This window comes from Limanda limanda, chromosome 18 (assembly GCF_963576545.1).
Source record: "Limanda limanda chromosome 18, fLimLim1.1, whole genome shotgun sequence".
Taxonomy (NCBI): Eukaryota; Metazoa; Chordata; class Actinopteri; order Pleuronectiformes; family Pleuronectidae; genus Limanda; species Limanda limanda.
Window position 1 is genome coordinate 87,627 of NC_083653.1, and position 22,374 is coordinate 110,000.

General features: G+C 46.6%; 1 protein-coding gene across 3 annotated transcripts in view; it reads right to left on the reverse strand.

Annotated features, from left to right (window-relative positions):
- Positions 1-3,185: 3,185 nt before the first annotated feature.
- Positions 3,186-22,374, reverse strand: part of kidins220b (kinase D-interacting substrate 220b) — a 25,526-nt gene continuing 6,337 nt past the window's right edge. For 2 of the 3 annotated variants that reach the window (XM_061091279.1, XM_061091280.1), the window contains exons 8-29: positions 17,187-17,384; positions 16,991-17,089; positions 15,849-15,947; positions 15,507-15,605; positions 14,859-15,036; positions 14,582-14,746; positions 14,327-14,506; positions 14,073-14,238; positions 13,713-13,864; positions 13,321-13,610; positions 13,007-13,147; positions 12,063-12,300; positions 11,001-11,089; positions 10,227-10,371; positions 9,960-10,122; positions 9,694-9,872; positions 9,374-9,609; positions 9,017-9,139; positions 7,239-7,376; positions 7,040-7,138; positions 6,191-6,421; positions 3,186-5,913 (exon numbers count right to left, since the gene is read on the reverse strand). In XM_061091279.1, the coding sequence (XP_060947262.1) occupies positions 4,723-5,913; positions 6,191-6,421; positions 7,040-7,138; positions 7,239-7,376; positions 9,017-9,139; positions 9,374-9,609; positions 9,694-9,872; positions 9,960-10,122; positions 10,227-10,371; positions 11,001-11,089; positions 12,063-12,300; positions 13,007-13,147; positions 13,321-13,610; positions 13,713-13,864; positions 14,073-14,238; positions 14,327-14,506; positions 14,582-14,746; positions 14,859-15,036; positions 15,507-15,605; positions 15,849-15,947; positions 16,991-17,089; positions 17,187-17,384 (4,599 nt within the window). In that variant the 3' untranslated portion in view covers positions 3,186-4,722. The other variant, XM_061091281.1, reaches the window with a different exon arrangement.

The window sequence follows — 22,374 nt, forward strand, 5'->3', positions numbered from 1 at the left end:
GTGCTGGCGCTGGGCGGACACAAAGCGCCGGTGGTCACAGTGGATTGGTGCTCTGCGGTGGACTGTGGCACCTGCCTGACGGCGTCCATGGATGGAAAGATCAAACTGAGCACGCTCCTGGCACAGAAGTCCTGACTGAGGGGTCAGAGGTCATCAGACGGAGAATCTCATAAACATGTCATCATCTCAACCATGTGACAGAAGCAGTGAAAACAACCTGTTGTAATCTCATATAAATATTAAAGTTTAGTTCCATCCGAGTGCTGCTGTCTATCTTTCTCAGCTGCTTCCTCACTCAGCAGAGCCGAGTCACCTGATGGATCCATGTTCCTCCTCCTGTATCTCCAGCTCCTGAAGGAAACATCATGAACAAACATGTTCAGCAGCTCAATGATCCACCAGCTGCTCTGCATGAGTCACTGTTTACTGCTGGAAATAACCCTTCATGCTCTGTCAATACAAATATATGAGATAAAAGAAGCTCTAACACCTTTTCCTGTTGATTGGAAAGAGATGCACGGATGAGAAGCAGCTTAAGACTGTTGCTCTGTATCATAAATCATCGTTCACTATGTAAAGTCCTATTTGGTTTCAAACAGCTGATTCATCCGTTCCTCATTTGTTTACTCACACCATGTCACAACATTGGTGAAAGGTGAAAAATTCACAACAGGACAATTGGATTTCAGAGTTTATTTCAAAGAGACAGGTACACACGCCCTACTCTGGAAGAACAGCTATCACCCACGACATACCTACAAGGGAATAATTAAATCCCAACTACTTCGCTTCCACAGAATTTGCAGTCAGCAACAATACTTTGAAGAGGCCAGGAAGACTTTGTTTCAAGCCTTAGGACACGGAGGTTATTCACGCTGTTTTTAGTGAAACATCCGCAAGACCTTTCTGATTCCCAAACAGATTATGGAGGGAAACCAACAAAAGATGATTACCCTCATTACAACATACTCCCAACAGAGCCAGGGGTTGAATCACATTGCACACCAGAATTTAGTTAAATTCTTGGAAACACCAAAAACCTCCAAAATCACAAAGTTATTACAGCATATCGCAGGAATCCAAATTTGAAGGACTGGCTGGTGAAAAGTAAAATAAAACCACTAACAGACATTGCAAAGTTTCCATGTTTGGAGTACAAACATGTACATTTTGTGACCAATCTTCAATCCAAGAGAGTTATAAAACTCGGATCTCCGATTGATCCCAAAACAAATAATTGTATATATATGATTTACTGCACAAAGTGTAATATGAAATATGTTGGACAGACCAAGAAATCAGTCAGAAAGAGACTGGCCCAACATAGATATAACATCAAACACGAGCAAAAAATGGACACACATTTAGTAAAACACTTTATTTTAAATAAAATTGGTTCACTTAAAATCACAATAATAGAAACTGGACCCTTATGGACAGACTTCCTCAGGAGAAAACAAGAGAGACATTGGATTAGTACACTAGGATCCAAGCATCCATATGGTTTAAATACCCAGTGAGGAGCACCTTATGCCCCAGGATGGCCCGTGCACTACATTGGACCTGACATTGTCGGGTCCATGGATATTACCGTCTTCACCTAACCCTAATCCTATGTGCTTTCATCCCTTATCCTAACCCTAACCCACGAAATAATTAAAATTAGTATATTGAAAAAGTATTTAATTCTTTTTTTTAAAATCCCTCTTCTCCCTTCTTTCCCTCACTTCAATAAGTGAGAGAGTTAAAGGGGGGGACAGAGTGAACAGCCAGATCAGTAGTCCAAACTGCCCAGTCGTTGGATGAAGCAGGGGGAGTCATCGAGATATCTCCTCAAAACCTAACCCTAACAGTGGTCCTGTTAAATCAGGCCCTGGATATTACTGTCTTCACCTAACCCTAACTCCAAAGTCACCACTAGGGCTGAAGCTCAGAGCCAGAAATAATTAAATAATTAGTGGAGATGGAAGCACTTTCCAAATCTCTACGACCTTTACAAACATTTTTTTTGCATTTGGTCGTTCGACCCTTCCGAAGGTCGTAGAAGCTCGGGGATGGTACCAATCGATCCGCAGTACCCAAATGAGTTCAGACGAAACCACTTTCCAAGTCCAACCCTAACCGTAACCCTCTCCAATGTGCTTTCATCCCTTATCCTAACCCTAACCCTAACCATGGCAAATGGAAAACCTTAACAAGGTCTTACAAACTCGAAAAACTAGAACCTATAGAACCAATACACACCTGTTGCCCACAACACTGAGCAGTCTCCAGGAAATCTTTGTGGGAGAACACCGACCACAGAGGTCACACTGGCTGCTTGTGTGACTCAGACACGGTGCTTCTTCATCATCAGCTTCATCAAGAATTGGTTTATAATTTACAGAATCAATTTACAACCTTACAACAAATGAACAGGTAACAATATATATAAATGGCCTATTAATCTTTGAACATTAACTTAAATTATTGGTAATAAACTAAAATATGTTATACCTTATTATTTACACACATACACATACTGAACATTAACCACTCACATACGCATCAGCAACATCATACTTTCTGTTGTCTTGCTAAACTAAACATGTGAACAATGCACACAACATGTGGTGCACTCATGCTCACCAGGTGATGCTACCTGCCTACCACTGGAAGAGCGGAGCTACATACAAGTGTGAACTAGCTGCACAAACAGCACACAATCACAAATCAGACAATCAAAATAAATCTTATCTTGTAACAAAACAAGTCAATAACATATTCACAGAACTTAAACATTAATTTCCTACCTGAAAAGGGGAGGTGTGAATAACGTGACTCAGACAAGGTGCTTCTTCTTCAGCAGCTTCATGCAGAATGACACCGGTGCCCAGAGCTCTGTTACTAATCCATCAGCAGATCTTTCACCCAGGCTATACTAATCGAATGCAGATTAACTAACCTAGGTGGAAATCATTCATTCAACTATCTATCACACTTGTTTATATGATTAATGTCATTGCATTTGTTTCAGTTGAATGAAACCACTTTAATCCTAATGATGGAGTTGTACTTCTTCTTTGGTACATTATTCACTTTCAAAGCATCACCATCCACACAGCCTGCATCCTGCTTTGTTACGGCGACTGCACACACCTCTTTCCTACCCTTACAAAAGTAAAAGTAAATCAATAAACGCAGCATCAGTTTTCAACATTTATTTAAGTTCATTAAAGTCACATGATTAGAGCAGCACTAAGGTGACGAACACAAACACAACACTGGAAAACATCTGTTACATCAACATGCAGCTTCAGATCACTGATCAAGATGATTGAATAGTCAAATAATCATCATTGGTATAAATAATTCTTTTTACTTTTCACGTTTTAATTGCAACTCAGGTTTAAACTTTCACCACTTCCTTCCCTGATCATGTGGAACCAATGATGATCAATAATATAGTATCATCAATTAACAAATTAAAAACAAACAGATCAGAAACACATGGACAAACATCAGTGTGATAAGAATGACCGGAAATGACAGAAACATCTTTGACAAACATTGACTTAAGGTCTACTTTTTAGAGTTTGGTCCCTGTCCCATCTGCTAACCTGGAGGAGGGTTTTATGATCCATACTGCAGCCAGACACCAGGGTTAATGTCGTCTGTTTACTGCAGTTGTTTGTTCTCAAACGTAAGTTATGTTTTTTCCTCAAATCATCAAGTCATGTTTGATTTGTGCTCAATATTTAGGGATCAATTGATATTTGACCAATGATCAGTTTCATGGCTAATGAGCGTCACTCACTGCTTTAACCTGAAACATGAGGGCAGCTCGTCCTCCAACCTGAAGGTCAGCGGCTCCAATCCCAGCCCATGCCAAAGCGTACTTGGGCAAGATGCTGAACCCTGAATGGTCCACATACAGTAGATGTTGAATTGACAAAATGGAAGTTGCTTTGGATAAAAGCAACTGCTGAATGACACGTAATGTAGCACGTAAACACAACACACAAACACGTAAACATTTGAAATCACTTTGCATTTCATGAATCTGATATTTTCTTGGAGCAGAAAAAATCATTTCAGAAAAAATCATTTCAGAATAAACGTTTTTTATAATTACATCCAAATTGTTAAGTTTCCTACTGAAACATGTTTACTGTGTCAACAGCTTATTTTATGTTTAACAAGCTTTAATGTTTACATCACATGTGCAGCACACTCACTGAAGATGACAACATACGAGCAGCTACACTTACGATTTTCATTAGCAATACTTACGTGTTATACATATATGCATATCTAACAGCTCTTATGTCAATACTAGCTCATAGCAGCTACTACACAGCACTAGGAGCAACTCTGCTTCACTTTGTGTCTGATGGTCAGACTCTGACAAGGCTTCTTCACAGAAACATTTAGTTAAATTCATTATTTGTCATAAAACTCATGCATTTTCTGTTTCTCCGTCTCAGACATGAATGATTAGTAAATGTTACAATACATCTCATACTGCAGCTTCTATATGTCACTACTGAGCTTCATCTACTATGACTGATCATGCAACACCAAGACTGAACATACTATAGACCAGCAGCAACCTATCCTCTGACCTCTGAAAGTCAAACATTTAAATACAACTCATCTGATCACACGCTTCTGATTGGCTCAGAGGGCAGAGAGGCAGCTCCTGCCGGACCCTCAGTGCTCTCTCGATCTTTTACGATGAGGTCAAAGGATGCTCTCGCGCTCCTCGCCGAAGGTGACAGTGTCGGAGGACACGGCACAGATTTCTGGCGGGTCCCCAGGCTTCAGACCCCTCTTCAGGTGAACCACGCGGACATTCTCATTATTCGGCCCTGGTCTGGTGGCGGCAGTCCCAGAGGATCCGGTCGTCCCGGTGCTCGGGGAGATGATGACATCAACAGAGGACGAGGAGGTGGGGTTGGTGGAGGACTTGGAGCCCTCTGCAGGCTGGAGGGGACGGTTGCCCTGCTGGGAATTGGTGTTGTTGTTGAGTGTCACATTGCTCGGAGTGCGGTTCAGGTTGTAACTCTTGGACGAGGTCCAGCTCTCCTCTGGGCTGCTGGCCAGCAGGCTGCACTGGTCCTCGGAGCAGATGGACATGCGAGCAACAGCTGGATCCTGGAGGCCACTGAGGCTGCTGGGAAGACCTTGCTTCCTGGCTCGGCTCTCCTCGTCCAGCTCAATCAAGTTGGCCCTCTCCAGCTGTGAAAGGTCCGCCTCCTCATCCTGCAGCGAGTGGTTGGGGGAGCTCTCGTTGGAGCGCACACCGGAGTCGGACGAGTCCTTCTTGTCCAGCATGGCGTCCGACAGGTAGTCCTTCCCCTTCAGCGCCAGTGAACCACCGGGCAGTTTGGGTTCTCCAACCTTCTTGCCATCTTTCAGCAAGGGGGCATTATCGGACTCTTCGGACTCTTCGTCATCACTGGTCAGCTTCTGGTAACGCAGCCCTCCACCAGCCTTCAGCTTTAGGTCTGCAGCTCCCTGGAACAGCCCGCCTCTTTCAGCTGAGGCTTTGTGGGTCAGCAGGGACTTGGAGGATCTGTGGTCACCCTTTTCATCCTCCTCCGTGATGGGGTCAAGGGCATCGCCATTGGAGGTGAAGTCAGTGTCTGACACCACCTTGCTGCCACTCCTCTTAGTGAAGGGTTTGTGTCCATCCTGCTCAACAACGTTCTTACTCTTGTCCTCTGAAGATGATGTCATAAACTGTCCCGGCTGTGGTTGAATGGGCTTCTCTCCACCACCCCCACCCATCTCCAGCTGGGCCATCTGGGCAATGTACTCCTGGTAAGCGTTGCTGTACTCGGATTGCTGCTTGTCCGTCAGCTTGGCGATGTCGTTGGATGACTCTTGGGAGTTCAGGCTGGTCATGCTGGCGGTGCGATGAGCTCCACCCTGACGACAGAAGAAAGGTTTTCAGTTTCCTGTTGTTGTTGGGGTTGTTTCATTAACATTATAAATCAAAAATATATCAAGTGCAAATTACTGATTCTAATTAAGGTTTCGGTTTAAGGGTTATTTCAAATTGTAGATTTGAAAAACATTTGAGTTTTTGAAAATCAGAATGAGTTTTGCGATGAGTTAGTCTGAACAAATAAACAAATCTAAAATAAATGGTGACACATTCCAACTGCAAGGTTAGAAGGTCAGAGGTCGTCTCTCATGTGTTTACCATCCACTGAGAGTTTCCACGTCGCGTTGATTCGTCCAGTCCGATGGTGCTCAGCTCCTCGAAGCTCAGGTTGAAGCTGTACATCGGGGAAGCATCTGTGTTGGCGGTGCCAGCGTGAGGCTTTGCCACAACTCGCCTTCCTACCTCAGCATTACCTCCAACAGCGCTGCCTTGCTCACTGGCCACTTCCTCATGCAGCACCCGACTCTCTACATGACGCATGTCCAGAACCTGCAGCAGGAACAATAACACATTTACAACGTGTTGAAAATCACAGTGATGCAGGGTATTTCAGTTCAGTTTTCCACTTCACTTTATTTATTTCTGAGCAGATTGATTATTGATACAAATAATCAACAAATGAATCATAACATAACTTTGTAGATTCAATTTAATCAGCTGCAAAGTGACAAACACAAATGTATCAAAATAAAATAAGTTCTCATCTCATTCTTTAGTTGCAGCTTGTTACAGATTTTCAGTCTTCATAAAAGTGATTCTTATCTGACAACAGAACAGGGCAAGAGCTGATATGATGCCTCTGAGGAATATCTGAGCCGAACCCCTTTTGTCAGAGACTATGAGCTCAGCTGAGTTTGAAGAGCAAACAACATTTTGTTTCAGTGAGACGTGAATTTAATATTTGTTCAAAAAGATTTAAAAAGCAATTACAAGTTAAATAGATAGATTTTAGGAAATGTATCACCTGTTTCTGCAACTGTCTCTTTAGTTTGTTTAAAACCGCATAAAACGACTTAACATTGACGATGAGAAGTGAACATAGAAGACGACCGATATGATCAGAGTTGTTTCACGTGGTGTTTCAGTGTTTTCAGGGTTCATACTAACCGTGGCTCTGAAGAGCTGCCAGTCTCCAAAGTTCATATTCATCTCTTTCTTCAGTTCATCAACGTTACACTGAGACAAAACTCTGCCATTGACGTTTGCCTGAAAAATGATGAAAGACAAATAAAATCAATAATTTCCTCTTTGTAGACGTGTTTGGCTTCACATGCTCGGAACACGATAACTCTGCTGTGTCACTGACCTTCCTGATGGTGGCGGCATACGGTCCGATCATGCTCTGGTCGATGCCTTCGATCTGCCGCACACGCTCACAGACTGCCTCCGTCGTCATGGAGCTGAGGAGAATGGCCGTAGGTCCTGACACGATGGAGGCCGAACCCTGAACAAGTCCAAATAAAAAAAGTAAAATTTGGGTTAAAAATGTTTAATGTTTAAAAAAGTCATTTGAAGAGACACCGTCATTAGTGAAGCGAGCGAAAAAAGGAAACATGAGTTATATTAGTTGGTCCTTTAAAAATAGGTCAGGGTTCATCCTCTGTGTTCAAATACCTTTTATACAAAAAAAAACAGTTGCATCTTGTTCATTTAAACTGAATCAGATTTATTGATAAGGTTCTTTAATGATCAGATTTAATGGTCGGATTGAGAAACTGCCCGAGCAGATTTGAAAGAGGCTCCATGGCCAGAGAAGACAACATCCCAGATAATAGAAAAACACATTTTCTCCTCTTCATTTTCAGCTTTTTCACCGTGTGATTCACTTGTTGCAGCTGCCTGACTATTTCTCACAGTTTTTCTCTGTCCACTTTTTCTATATCTAGCCTGCACCTCATCCACATCATCATTATTAACTGTCTGTTCTGCTTGTTTGCTTCCTCTCTCTCTGTTCCAGGATCAGCGTTACAGTTTCTTCAGCCGCCTGCTGTATGGTACCGCTGTCCGTGTCATGTTCAGGTTGCGGTTAGCCTGAAACGCATGCTGCTTGCTCTCTATTCGGGCAGGTTACACCGTGTAGAAACCACTTCAATATTTTTCTTTGAATGACACCTATAAAGTTTGTGATGTATTAATAAATACATGAAGGCCCTGCCTGCAGGGTAAGTGTAAGGCCTGCCTGCAGGAACTGGACATGCTGCAGTCAAACTGCTCTGAAACCACCAGAAAACTTTCCAAACACAACCACCTCCTTATCAAGCAGCTCATTGGGGATAAACTGGGGAACACCTGTCATGGTAATACCCGTTGATGGCAGAAACAAAGGTAGGACAGCAGTTAGTTGATCATCCAGCACCAGCCCTTTCTCAACCAGCAGGTGAACCAGGAGCTCTTCCCGAACAAAGAACACTACGGCCTTATTCATCTACAGATGTATGTGATATTCTCACGTCTGATCTGTTCTCCTACATCCAGGAGAACTTGTTCCACAGTGTAACTGTACAGACACAGAGTCCAGTCTCTGTCCACACGAGCAGGTAGAGAGAGAGAGCAGCATTTCATGCAGCACATACGAGGACATCAGAACAAAGTTCTTCAGAAAAATTAAGACAAAGTCCTAGATGTTGATAAACTGTTGAGAATGCAACATCTGCTTGAGGAATATCAAGTGTCAGTGTCATAGAAGCAGTTAAACATGTCAGTGATGTCACAACCGAAGAGAGAAGAACCATAACAAGACCCGACAGCTGTAGATATAGTTTGTCTCCTCACAATCCTCCTCTGCATTCACTGCATCTGTGTGGTTTTTTTCATTTCTCTTTTTCTAATTGCTTATTATTATTTATTCTGATACATTTTCTGATTGAGGCTTTGGTAATCTGATTAATGTAACTTTCATTCAAATAAAGCTTGCTGCATGGGTTGCTTGCTTGAATTGAATGGAGGGAGAGAGAGAGACGGAGAGAGAGTGGTAAGGAATGTAAAGAAAACGTCAGGAGAACAGTCGCCCAATCCGGTTTGTTTGTTTCTTCTTCATGAAAGGAAATCGACCAATCACTGCTCTCGGATGTGTTGTGTACTTACAGGTGCAGCGGTGGCGTCCCTGCTTGATGACGCTTTAGGTGGCAGGCGTGGATAAAGGTGTGATGAAAAGGAGGATGCAACGAGCGGGTGTGGCAGCTGGTAAAGGTGATGGGGGAAATATGGCTGGGAAGGGTAGAAAATCAAAATAATGTTTATGGAAATGATTGGACAACAGAAATAGAAAGAACCAATCCAATCAAAAGGTGAATCACTGCTGTCACACGATGAGTGAGGTGAACCAGGTGAGCAGGTGATGACATCACAGCGTTCCCTGTCGCCCGGCCAATGACCCCTACCTGCACCTGTCCACATGAGTGACATCACGACGTGACATCACAGGGTGCAGCCTGTACTAACCCTGTTGTAGAAGGGGTGCTGGGGTCCCGCCATGCCGCTGTAGTAGCTGCTGTGAGGCTGCGGGGAAATGATGCCCCCTGGTGGCTGGTTAAAAGGTCCATTAAAGGAAGCGGAGGGTGAGCATGCTGACGACACCTGACTGTAGACGGAGGTGGGGCGGGGCTGAGCCTCTTGCAGGGGGTGGGGGGAGTAAGTGACCCCGCCCATATTCATCTGCTCACGAGCCGCACGGACATCTGTATCAGACAGAGAGAACATCGGAATCAGTTCTCAGGACAGATGTTTTCCAAATAGTGGTAAGTACTGCATCGTCATGTTACCTGCGATGATCTCTCGCAGTTTCGGGTCCAAATTGACGGTGCACGGCAGAAACGTGCGTATGTCTCTAGTAGTCAGGACGGGGGTCCGTGAGGACACAAAGACCTCGAAGCTGCGAACGTCTCCGTCGATCTCTAGGAGCGGCTCCACGTCTTTTGTGGTCGGGATGTTCTTGGATACTCTACGAGAGAGAGGACACGTCACAATGTTGTCATGTCACACAGGTGATGAACTTTGACCTTAAGCTGAACTCAGTTCTCCTGCTGACCTCTCATAGACGGTCTTGAGTGTGGCCTGGTCAGGGACGCCGTCCGTCTCCTCCAAGTACAGGAGGAGCCAGGAAGTCCTATAGGGCCACTGCTCCGTCAGGTTGATCCACGAGGCCAGGCGGTCCCAGTTGAAGCTGATCTGATTGGCTCGAAGCAAACGACCTGCTCACACACACCACATGTCATCTGTCAAATCACCTGTAGAATGACATGACTGATGTAAACAGGAAGTAGGAGCTGGTGCAGCAATGAGCGTGGTCATGCACCTGTGACAGAGACGATGTTGAGCAGCCTCCTCATGGTCTGTGGGCTGATGTCACTGAACCAATCCTCCGTCACCATCAGCTTCGTCAGGTCGAACGACATCTGACGAGTCACAGAGCGCTGCACCTGTCGGCGCCGGTACGTGTCCTGAACACAGAGCCCAGGTCACATGATCTGGCCTCTACTCAAGTGTCCCCAAGCAAAACATGCAATCGATTTTTCTGATGTTTAGAGTGAAGACACACACACACTCACACAGACACATTAACTTTTTCTGTAATCTGTTGGTTCAATGGATGAATTAAAGATAAGAACAGTCTGTATATCATTGTCATCACTCCAAGATCACTGGACCCAAGCAAAGAGACTTTCTTTCCCCCGGGAGAATCCGTTGAAAAAGAATATTATCAGCCAACCTGATCATGTTTTGTCTCACGAGTTCACGGTCGACGAAACTCAGACAGTAGCAATTTGAAATGACATCTATCACAACTGTGCTTTTCACATAACACATAATTTTTTTTTATCTATTATCTAACATTTTCTTTTATTGCTATTTATTTTACCTCCCTAATCTTCTCTCTTTGTTTTTTGACCTGTGCTTTTTGACACAATATCATATTGGACTACAAATGAATCCCCTCCATGTGATCAATAAAGTTGTCTGAATCTGTCTGAACCCACACAAACACACACTTACATACACACATACCCACATACACACATACACACATACACACATACACACATACACACATACACACATACACACTCACCCTGCGGGCAAGCGCCGTCTTGCTGCCGAACTTGGTTAATTCTCCCAAACTGTTCTGAGACAGTTTCCTGTCAAACTCGTCCTGCCAACCTGTGAGAGAGAAAGAGAGAGAGAGAGACAGAGAGAGGGACAGAGAGAGAGAGAGAGAGAGAGAGAGGGAGAGAGGGACAGAGAGAGAGAGAGGGACAGAGAGACAGAGAGAGAGAGAGAGACAGAGAGGGAGAGAGGGACAGAGAGAGAGAGAGAGAGGGACAGAGAGAGAGAGAGAGAGAGAGAGAGAGACAGAGAGACAGAGAGACAGAGAGGGAGAGAGGGAGAGAGGGAGAGAGGGACAGAGAGAGAGAGAGAGAGAGAGAGAGAGGGACAGAGAGAGAGAGAGAGAGAGAGAGAGAGAGAGACAGAGAGACAGAGAGACAGAGAGAGAGAGAGAGAGGGACAGAGGGACAGAGAGACAGAGAGAGCGAGAGACAGAGAGAGAGAGAGAGAGAGAGAGAGAGAGAGAGAGAGAGAGAGAGAGAGAGAGAGAGAGAGAGAGAGAGAGAGAGAGAGAGAGACAGAGAGACAGAGAGAGAGAGAGAGAGGGACAGAGGGACAGAGAGAGAGAGAGGGACAGAGAGACAGAGGGACAGAGAGAGAGAGAGGGACAGAGAGACAGAGAGACAGAGAGACAGAGAGACAGAGAGAGACAGACAGAGAGTGAGAGAGAGAGAGACAGAGAGAGAGAGAGGGACAGAGAGAGAGAGAGAGAAGTTAGAGATAAACCAACTACCCTAACCCTAACAATGTAATAAAAATCAAACTGGGTTTCTATGGAATCCATTATTATTACTATTGTTGTTTTTATCAATAATATTATTATAGATCTGTACAACCAACCACTAGCATGATCCAAACATTTAATTGTATTAAATAAATAATTGTCTCGTTTACTCTTTCATTCAAGGCTCATTCTTCTGCAGGTCCACAGTTTTATCTTCCTGCTCTGAATTAAAATTTAAATTTCAACGTTTGGTGCTTTTGTTTTAGGGATTCCAGCGCCTCCTGCTGGTGTTGCCGTGGTTACCGTCGGGGTTGGCGGAGTCTCCGTTGGCAGGAGCAGCGGCACACATCTTCCTGGCACTGGAGAGCCCCCTGCTGTTCAGGAAGACAGGTAGGTGGACGATGTTTCTCATGTAGTCGTGTCCGTTGATGTTGGAGTCTCGCAGGACGCTGTTCAGGTTCTGGTTGATGGCTTTGATGATGATGTGCGGGTCGCTGGCGAAGATGGAGATGAACGGACCTTTGGAGAATAAGACCCGAACCTGCAGGAGGAATACGCAGATGTGACCACAGCATCTAAAACTGAAAACCTGCCATCACCTCCCATCACACACAGCCCGCCTCTGTTCTTTCACATGAAAGCACCTGACCTCTGAATTTATCTCAATATTAAAAACTTTGATAAACATGTGAATGTTGCTCTGTAGCAGCGGCGGATATAACTCATTCATGTAAGTGAAGTTGTCAAAAACATCTGTTATGGAAAATCACACTGGCCAGTATCTAAGGAAATCCTCTGACTCGGTGTCTCACTGCTGTGATGCTGTCGACAGGATGGAACCCTGAGCTTTTTCTTTTAACTGGGACGGACACAGATGATGATCTCATGTCTTTCATGTCTTCTTTTTCATATTATGTCTTATGTAACGCCTCTTTGTGTAGGTTCTGGCTTTTGTGAACTTGCGGCCAGTTGTTCCACTTTGAGAACCCGTGCTTGTTGTGTAAACTCTGCTGAGCTTATTATTATAAAGACTCAGAAGCAAATCCAGTCTGAGAATTTTCATTATTTCAAATCTCAAGATGAATTTCCATCACACATCTGATTCCGAGTTCAGGTTCTTTGAGCTGAACTTTAATGAACATGTGAATAGCTCTTTGCTGATTAATTCTAAAATCATAATTTAAAAATATGTTATATAAAATGATCATGGCAATATATATTGGTGTTTGCTGGTGTGGCGTCCTCACTGTGTCGAGCATCTGCAGAACTTTGTCCTGTTCGCAGGAGTCCAGTCCGTCGATGACGACCGCCAGCCGGGTCTGATGCTGCGTGAACCCATCGATGGTCTTCGCCATCCTCGCCATCAGCTCCACCTCATTCTTCAGCACCTGCAAGACGACACCCAAGGTCATGGAACTCTATTGATTGACATATTTCGCGATAAAGGCTTCACAGTCAGGAAATGTGAAGCTTTAGAGGGAACCTGTAAACAGACGTCGTTCAACTCCAACCAGGAGACTGAGGTGTTCCTCAGACGTCCTGTGGGAGACACATGGCTCACCTTCATGAAGCCCTCGCTCTTCAGTTTGTGCATCCTGTTGGCGGCTCTGTGGAGCCTCTTTCTCTGAGAGTTCAGCACCGAGTCGGTCACCTGCCACCACGTTTTGCAGTTCAGCAGCAGAGCCAGACCCACTACGCTGGCGATGGCAATCAGCATGGTGTTCACCGTCTGGTTCTCTCCATCCACCTTGAAGATGGCCAGCAGGGCCAGGCCGGTCACCGAACAGGCCAGAACCACAGCGAAGAGGACGAAGGACGGAACACAGCAGGTCTTCTTCCACTTCATCTTACCTGAGATGGCCAACAAAATAATTACTGTGTGTGTGTGTGTGTGTGTGTGTGTGTGTGTGTGTGTGTGTGTGTGTGTGTGTGTGTGTGTGTCTGCGTGTTTACTTTGCGTCTCCTCAGTCCTGAACACTCTGAACAGACGTGTAGCAAGGAAGCCAAACTCTCGTTCGCAGGCGTCCGACAGCGTGGCGATCATCTCAGCCATCGAGGTTTCTCCTCCAACGCTGGACAGACGGTTGTAGTCTGTGAACAGAAACCTGACGACAGGTCCGACAGAGGTCAGAGGTCATTGATGTTCAGCACAACCATGACTCAGCGAGAAGAAAAGATGATAAAGAGGACGACTGCAACAACTAATTCATTAAATAAATTCAAATCGATTATGAAGATAGTTTGAACTAATTTGATAATTTAAGACAGACTGACAGACTCTGGAGGGCTGCGGGGGGGTGGGGGGGGGCTCACCTGACAGGCAGAGCTCTGGTGCTTTGTTCCGGAAGCTCGGGGGGGTGGACGAACATCAGCTTCAGCAGCAGCTCCAGATACCCGATGTGACGGGCCAGACGAGTGCTGAGCAGCCACGCCCAGTTCCAGCTCTCGCCCTCCCGTCGCCCGCCGAAATACACAACCACTACGAGATGACACACTTGAATGAACACCACAGGAACACAGAGGAATCCACCTAACACCTAACCCCGTCACTACCAGCCAAATCTTACCAAAGAAAAGGTAGAGCAGAGCAAGCAGGCTGAGGGAAACTGCCATGGCCAGTTTAGGGTCGACGGTGAAGCCGAGGACGATGGCGACGGAGCCGCAGAGCAGCAGAGACAGAACCACCACGAGCCAGGAGAACCGGAACAAGGGCTCGATCTGCTGTCCTGCAAACGTCTTCATTTCATCTGAGCAGGAGGAGGAGGAAGGTCAGCACATGGTGTGTGTTGGTGTGTTCTTGTGTTGTGTGTTCACGTGCTCACCTTCCAGCTTCTTGAGCAGAAAGCTCTTGCCGCTGCCCCACTGAGCGTACAGCCCCACGCAGATGGGCGGCTGCATGGTGGGTTCACTCAAGATGTCAGCCAGAGCCGAGCTGTACAGATCATAACCCAGCATGTCTCCGTCCGAGTCGCTGGGGGACAGGTGACCTGCAGGAGGAGCAGGTGTGTTCTGTCACATTATGTGTTGCTACGGTAACCGGTAATACAGTGTTCAGGTGCACACATGATGACATCACTACATGATATTCAGTGAACGTACGTGCTCCAAAAATCTGCGTGAGGATGCTCTTCTGGTGGCTGCAGTCGATGTTGTACGGCGTCTCTCCGGCCTTGTTGGGTCGGTACAACAGGCGGCCATCTTTAGGGTTTCTGAGGAGGAGCTCGGCCAGGCGGCGACTCCGACCACGGATAGCGATGTGAAGGGGCGTGTCTCCTTTCTGGGATCACATGACGACAAGGACGAAAAGAGCTGAATGTGTGAAGACTTAACGGAAGTTGTGTCGTTCACTTTTTTAAATAGTATTACTGACAATACAATTATATCTGTGCTTAATTTCAACCATAATTTAATCATATTTCAAATGATAAATATATTTCATATAAATGATCAAATAATATTAAAATTGAATATAAATGAAAGAATGATGAATATATATTATGTTAAAAGGGTTCAATATATTTGAAGGGTTAGAGGTTAACCCCTTGATAATGTTGATGATCAGTACATTTTTGTAAAAAAACAAATATTAAAGCTAAATTGTTTCAGGTCCTTAATAAGATGATTTTTTGCTTTATGTCAATAATCAGTGAATTTTTGTAGAAATAACATTCTGCTTGTCTGATATTGATCAATGACATTTTGATGGCGGCCTCTGACTCTGCACGTCACCGCTCTGCGTGTTCTCACCTTGTCCACAGCCGACACTTTGGCTCCTTTGTCGAGCAGAAGCTCCACAATGTCGATGTTCCTCATCTTCGTTGCTTTGATGAGCGGCGTTTCTCCGTCCTGATACAGGAAGCAGCAAAACCCAAGTCACAAAACGACCACGTCACCACAGTCACTCCGTCCAAGTCACGGCACCACCACATCATCAAGTCACCACGTCAGTGACAATGTCATCAAGTTACAAAGTCACCAAGCCACCATGTCAGTCGACAACAGCAGCTGACAACTTCACATTCCTAACACTGAGGCTCGACCAGTAGGTGAGGCGGGTGAGGCGGGTGAGGCGGGTGAGGCGGGTCTTACCTTGGTACAGGTCTCGGTGTCGGGGTTACACTGCAGGATGTCTCGCACCATAGTGGCGTTTCCTTTCTCCACAGCCCAGTACAGAGCAGTTTTACTCTCCTGGAAACAACAGAGACACACAACCTGATTCTCTGATCTCACACCTACCAGTGCGAGGTCAATGGTGAGGTCAGGGGTGAGGTCTAGGGGGAGGTCAGGGGTGAGGTCTAGGGGGAGGTCAAGGGTGAGGGAGAGGATGAAGTCCAGGTCAGGGGTGAGGTCGAGGGGGAGGTCAAGGGTGAGGTCTAGGGGGAGGTCAGGGGTGAGGTCTAGGGGAAGGTCAGGGGTGAGGTCGAGGATGAAGTCCAGGTCAGGGGTGAGGTCGAGGGGGAGGGTGATGACCATTGTGAGGGTTAGGGGGAGGTCAAGGTTGAGGGAGAGGATGAGGTCAAGGGGGAGGTCAGGGGTGAGGTCTAGGGGGAGGGTGAGGACCATTGTGAGGTCTAGGGGGAGGTCAAGGTTGAGGGAGAGGATGAGGTCAAGGGGGAGGTCAGGGGTGAGGTCTAGGGGGAGGTCAAGGTTGAGGGAGAGGATGAGGTCCAGATCAAGGGTGAGGTCGAGGGGGAGGGTGAGGACCATTGTGAGGGTTAGGGTGAGGGAGAGGATGAAGTCCAGGTCAGGGGTGAGGTCGAGGGGGAGGTCAGGGGTGAGGTCTAGGGGGAGGTCAAGGGTGAGGGAGAGGATGAGGTCCAGATCAAGGGTGAGGTCGAGGGGGAGGTCAAGGGTGAGGTCTAGGGGGAGGTCAAGGGTGAGGGAGAGGATGAAGTCCAGGTCAGGGGTGAGGTCGAGGGGGAGGTCAAGGGTGAGGTCTAGGGGGAGGTCAAGGTTGAGGGAGAGGATGAGGTCAAGGGGGAGGTCAGGGGTGAGGTCTAGGGGGAGGTCAAGGGTGAAGGAGAGGATGAAGTCCAGGTCAGGGGTGAGGTCGAGGGGGAGGTCAGGGGTGAGGTCTAGGGGGAGGTCAAGGTTGAGGGAGAGGATGAGGTCCAGATCAAGGGTGAGGTCGAGGGGGAGGGTGAGGACCATTGTGAGGGTTAGGGGGAGGGTAAGGGATGACGATGGCAGGTAACAGTTGTAATATATCGATCCATGTTCCTTGTCCTCACCTGTCCTCTGATGTCGATGTCGGCGTATTTATGAAGAAGAGCTCTGACGATCTCCACATGACCCCCCCTCACTGCTCCAATCAGCACTGTGTCACCACTCTGTGACGCACACACACACACACGTATATAAATATAGTTCTACAGTTAAACCCTTCCTTTTGAAATATATGTAGATATGTGGGAGTGTCTGTCTCACCCGGTCCGGGATGTTGACGTATGTCCCGGCATCAAGCAGGTCCTGGACGATCTCGGTGTAACCCTCCTTGGCGGCAATCATCAGTGCAGTGTTTCCGTCTTTGTCAGTCATGTTGACATTGGGGTTCCTCTTCAACAGCTCCTTCACCACCTCGGTGTAGCCGCCTTTCACCGCCACAATCAGAGCCGTCATCGAGTTCTGACCAGAAGCAAAAAGAGAAGAACCCATGGAAACATCACGCCAGGGCCTTGTCTTTTAGTTCTCTAGTTGTGTTTTTTTGTTTAGATTAGTTTTGCTGAGTGAGTGTGTGAGTGTGTGCGCGCCTGTGTGCGCCTGTGCTAACAGGCAGCATGCCTGTGGCAGCGGCAGTGGCAGCAGACTTTGAGAGTCTGACTCGCCGACATGCAATCAAACTGATCCCCGCGGTGGAATGCAGTGTGGCAGAAGCCGCGCTGGCTGTGGGAGAGGTGGTCGGCTGTGACTCGGTCAGGTCGGCCTCCCGAATGAACGGAGCTATTGTCATGTTTTTAGATAGCACGACAAAGGTGAACGAGGTGGTGGAGAAGGGAGTGGTGATCCACGGGACTTTTAACCATGTTCTCCCACTTGTAAACCCAGCCACGAGGGTGATAATATCCAATGCACCCCCCTTCATTAAAAACGATACTCTGGCCAAAGAATTGTCCCGGTACGGCCAGATTGTGTCTGGAATAAAAATGGTGTCTCTGGGGAGCAAATCCCCCAAACTGAGGCACGTAGTGAGTCACCGGAGACAAGTTTACATGGTCCTCAAAGATAACACCAAGGAGATGAACATGTCTTTCTCGTTTAAAATTGAGGGGTTTAATTATGTGATTTTTGTGACATCTGAAAATATGAAGTGTTTTGAGTGCGGGCAGGAGGGGCACCTGGCCTGGCCGCTGCGGCAGCTCCCGCTGTGGCAGCTCCGACTCCGGCCGTCACTACCGCTGCGGCAGCTCCCGCTGAGGCAGCGGCCACCGCTGCCACTGGCGGGGAGCTTCCGCGAGCAACCCAGCCCGAGGCTGCTGTTGGCGGGGCTCCGCCGACAGAGCCTCCCGCTCCTCTGGTGGAGGGGGGGGTGCCGGAGACTGAGGTAGCCTCCGAAGCCCCGGAGAGTCCGCTCCCGGAGGTGGGAGTCGAGGGGGGACCCCCCGCTGTGAACAGTGCTTCTGAGCAGGCAAGTAAAAAAACCGACAGCCAGCCAGAACCAATTGATATGGATGAAACTGAGATGGATGATGGCATGAGTGATGAAGACATGTTTAAAATGACACAAAAACGGAAAAATTCAGGGTCAGGGCACAGCAATGCAAAAGTATGCAAAGCAAGCCGTGGGCTGAGGTCCAGCCAGGGGAGTGTGTCCCCCCCCTCTCAGGTAGACACCCAAGGCCTCTACCCCCCCTCTGACATCAAAAAATTCCTACAAACCACTAAAGGCCAGAGGCTACCATCGCTTAAGGATCATTTCCCTGACTTAAAACTATTTTTAAAGTCCGCTAAACCACTCACCAGGAAAACAGGCAGCGATGGTTTTATAACAGACCAGGAGATTTACAGACTCCGGAAACTCATGTTGAGGGTTAACTGCGAAATAGTTACTGATGATGACGAGTGTTAGAAAGTCTTTTTACTCTTCTCTTTTACCGACCTGTTTTCTGACTGTTTTTCTTTATCTTTTATCCATGTGTGATTTTAAAATCAGCACTTTGAATGTAAATGGAGCCAGAGCTGATTTTAGAAGAGCGGCTGTTTTTAAACTTATGGACATTAACAGGATAGATGTTATGTTTTTACAAGAAACCCACAGTACCGAGGACATTGAGTGTGAATGGAAGAGGGCTTTTAATGGAGAAGCGATTTTAAGTCATAAGTCCAGCTGCAGTGGGGGGGTGGGGATTCTTTTTGCCAGGAGTTTTTTACCACTTTCTTTTATTGCAGAAGAGATTATTCCAGGTGTATTGTTAAAAGTAAAGGCTGAATTTGAGAATACCAAGCTGGTGTTTTTAAATGTCTATGCACCCACCAATAGAGTGGACAGGATGGCACTTTTAAACATTTTAGATGAGACTGTCAAAAACTGTAGTGGTGATGATTTTATGTTTTATGGAGGTGATTTTAACTGCACAGAAAATCCCACCTTGGACAGAAATCACTTAGAGCCACATCCCGCATCAGGTCTCAGGCTGAATCAGATAACCGAGGCACATGAACTTTCTGATGTGTGGAGGGTTTTTAACAGTAATCACAGGCAATACACCTGGAGCCATGCAAGAGACAATGTTTTATCCCTGGCTAGACTGGATCGACTCTATTGTTTTAAACACCATTTAAATATTTTTAAAAGGTGTTTTATTCAGCCTGTGGGTTTTACTGATCATTGTTTAGTCTCTTGCTCCGTTTTTATTAGAAATGTTCGTTTAAAGAGCGCCTATTGGCATTTTAACACAGCTCTTTTAAATGACCAGGCTTTTAGAAATGCTTTTAAGTTGTTTTGGTTTTCCCACAGAGAGAGCAGGCCTGCCTTCAGTAGCATTCAGCAGTGGTGGGACATTGGAAAAGCTAAAATAAAACAACTTTGCCAGCAGTTCACTCGCAATGTCAGTAGAGATTTAACCCGGACAATGAGAGATCTGGAGAGACAGGTAGAAGAATTACAATCTTTAGTAGCTTCTACAGGAAATCGAGGGCATTTAGACTCCCTCAAGACCAAAAAGTCGGCTATAGCCAACCTGCTGGGCATTTCAGCACAGGGAGCTCTGGTCAGGTCCCGGTTTATGAACATCTCGCAGATGGATGCCCCCTCCCAGTTCTTCTTTGGTCTGGAGCAGAAAAATGGGCAAAGGAAGACCATTCACTGTTTACGAACGGGTAGCGGCTCTGAAGTCTCAGACGTGTCTGAGATCAGGAAGTGTGCTACCGGTTTCTATAGAGACCTCTTTAAGAGTGAGTGGTCAAGTAATCCAGATGTGCACAGCAGCTTTCTGAATGGTCTCCCTCAGGTAAGCAGGAGCAACAACACGGAGCTAGCCGCACAAATTACAAAGGAAGAGCTGCACAGAGCCACTATGAGCCTGCAGAGCGGCAAAGCTCCGGGGATAGACGGCCTTCCTGCTGATTTCTTTAAGTCATTCTGGGAAATCGTAGGACAAGATCTGCTAGAGGTAGTAAATGACAGTTTACAGAACGGAAGGCTACCTCTGAGCTGCAGGAGGGCCGTCATCACCCTGCTGCCGAAGAAGGGAGACCTACAAGAGCTAAAGAACTGGAGGCCGGTCTCTCTGTTGTGCACGGATTACAAAATCCTGTCCAAAGCTCTGGCCCTCAGACTAAGGGAGGTAATGGCGTCCGTCATCCACCCTGACCAGACTTACTGTGTGCCCGGCAGGCTCATAAGTGACAATGTCACTTTGATTCGAGATGTTTTGGACCTCTCCAGTTCATTGGCAATAGAGACTGGTCTTATTTCCATAGACCAGGAAAAGGCTTTTGACCGGGTTGAACACCAGTACTTATGGCAGACTCTGGCTGCTTTTGGGTTCAACCCAGGCTTTATAGCCATGATCCGGGTCTTCTATACAGACATTGCGAGTGTTCTTAAAATAAACGGGGGGCTGAGTGCTCCTTTTGAAATTAACAGAGGGGTGAGGCAGGGCTGCTCTCTCTCTGGGATGTTGTACTCTCTGGCCATCGAGCCTCTGCTCCATAGGTTAAGGAAGGTTTTAAAAGGCGTGTGTTTCCCCCGGTGCAGTGTATCTTTTAAATTATCTGTGTATGCAGATGATCTTATTGTTCTTGTGAATACACAAAAAGACATTGATTTTTTATCTGATACTGTAAATGATTTTAATTTGATTTCTTCTGCAAAGGTGAACTGGGGGAAGAGCGAGGCTCTGATGGTTGGAGAGAAGCTGGGGGATCGGCTCAGGTTGCCTGGAGGTCTGGCCTGGCAGAAAGGAGGACTCCAATACCTCGGAGTCTTCCTGGGAGATGAGACCCACATGAGGAAGAATTGGGACAATGTCCTACAAAAGGTTAATGGTAGATTAAAAAAATGGAAGTGGCTTTTGCCAAAAATGTCGTACAGAGGCCGGACATTAATTATAAATAACCTAGTCTCATCTACCCTGTGGCACCGGCTGGCCTGTGTTGATCCTCCACCTTCTCTCCTGGCAGAGGTACAACGGGTTTTAATAGATTTCTTTTGGGGCAGGATGCACTGGATCCCACAGAGTGTCCTTTTCCTTCCTACGGAGGAGGGGGGGCAGGGCCTGGTCCACCTGGCCAGCAGGGGTGCTACCTTCCGCCTTCAGTTTGTCCAAAGATTACTGACCGGGCCAAGGGACGCTCTGTGGAGACCTCTATCCCGGTGCATCCTGCAACATTTTAACAGCCTAGGTCTGGATTTTAGCCTGTTTTTAATGAGCAATAACAACACAGTCTCACCATCTCTTCCTGGTTTTTATAAGAGTGTGTTTAAAGTCTGGAACCTTTTAAAAAAAGAGCGAAGGTTACAGGGGGACTCCCTGCACTGGCTGCTGCAGGAGCCTGTCCTGTATGGGACCATTCTAGATCCCCCCCGCTGGGCACAAGGCACCCTCTTCAGACTGCTGCAGGCTGCCGGGATCTCTACGCTGGGCCAGGTGGTGGAGCTAACTGGTCCTGAACTAGAAGATCCCACAGGGCTGACCAACAAACTGGGGACCAGATCAGAGCGAACTATGAAGAGGGTGCTGGACCACTGGAAGACAAGACTCACAGATCAAGACATCTTGTTTTTAAACTCCTTTAAAGATGGGTCCATTTCTCCCAATGTTGAGGACCCTTTCCCCGCCTCTTTTCTGGCACTGGATTTAAAGGAATGTTCTGGACCTCTGATACAGCCGGCTCGCCCGGTCTCCCTGGAGGGAGCTTCCGGAAAAAATCTATACAGACTATTGGTAAAAACACTTAACATTAAAAAACTGGACGGACGGAGAGACACTCCTTGGAGGAGCTACTTTACTGGAGCCCAGGAAACCGGACCTGAGTGGAGGTCGTTGTATAAACCTCCACTGAGCAAGAGACACGGAGACCTCCAGTGGAGGTTGCTCCACGGCATCCTGGCGGTGAACACTTTCTTATCAATAATCAAGAACACAGTGGAAGACAAATGCCCATTTTGTGATGA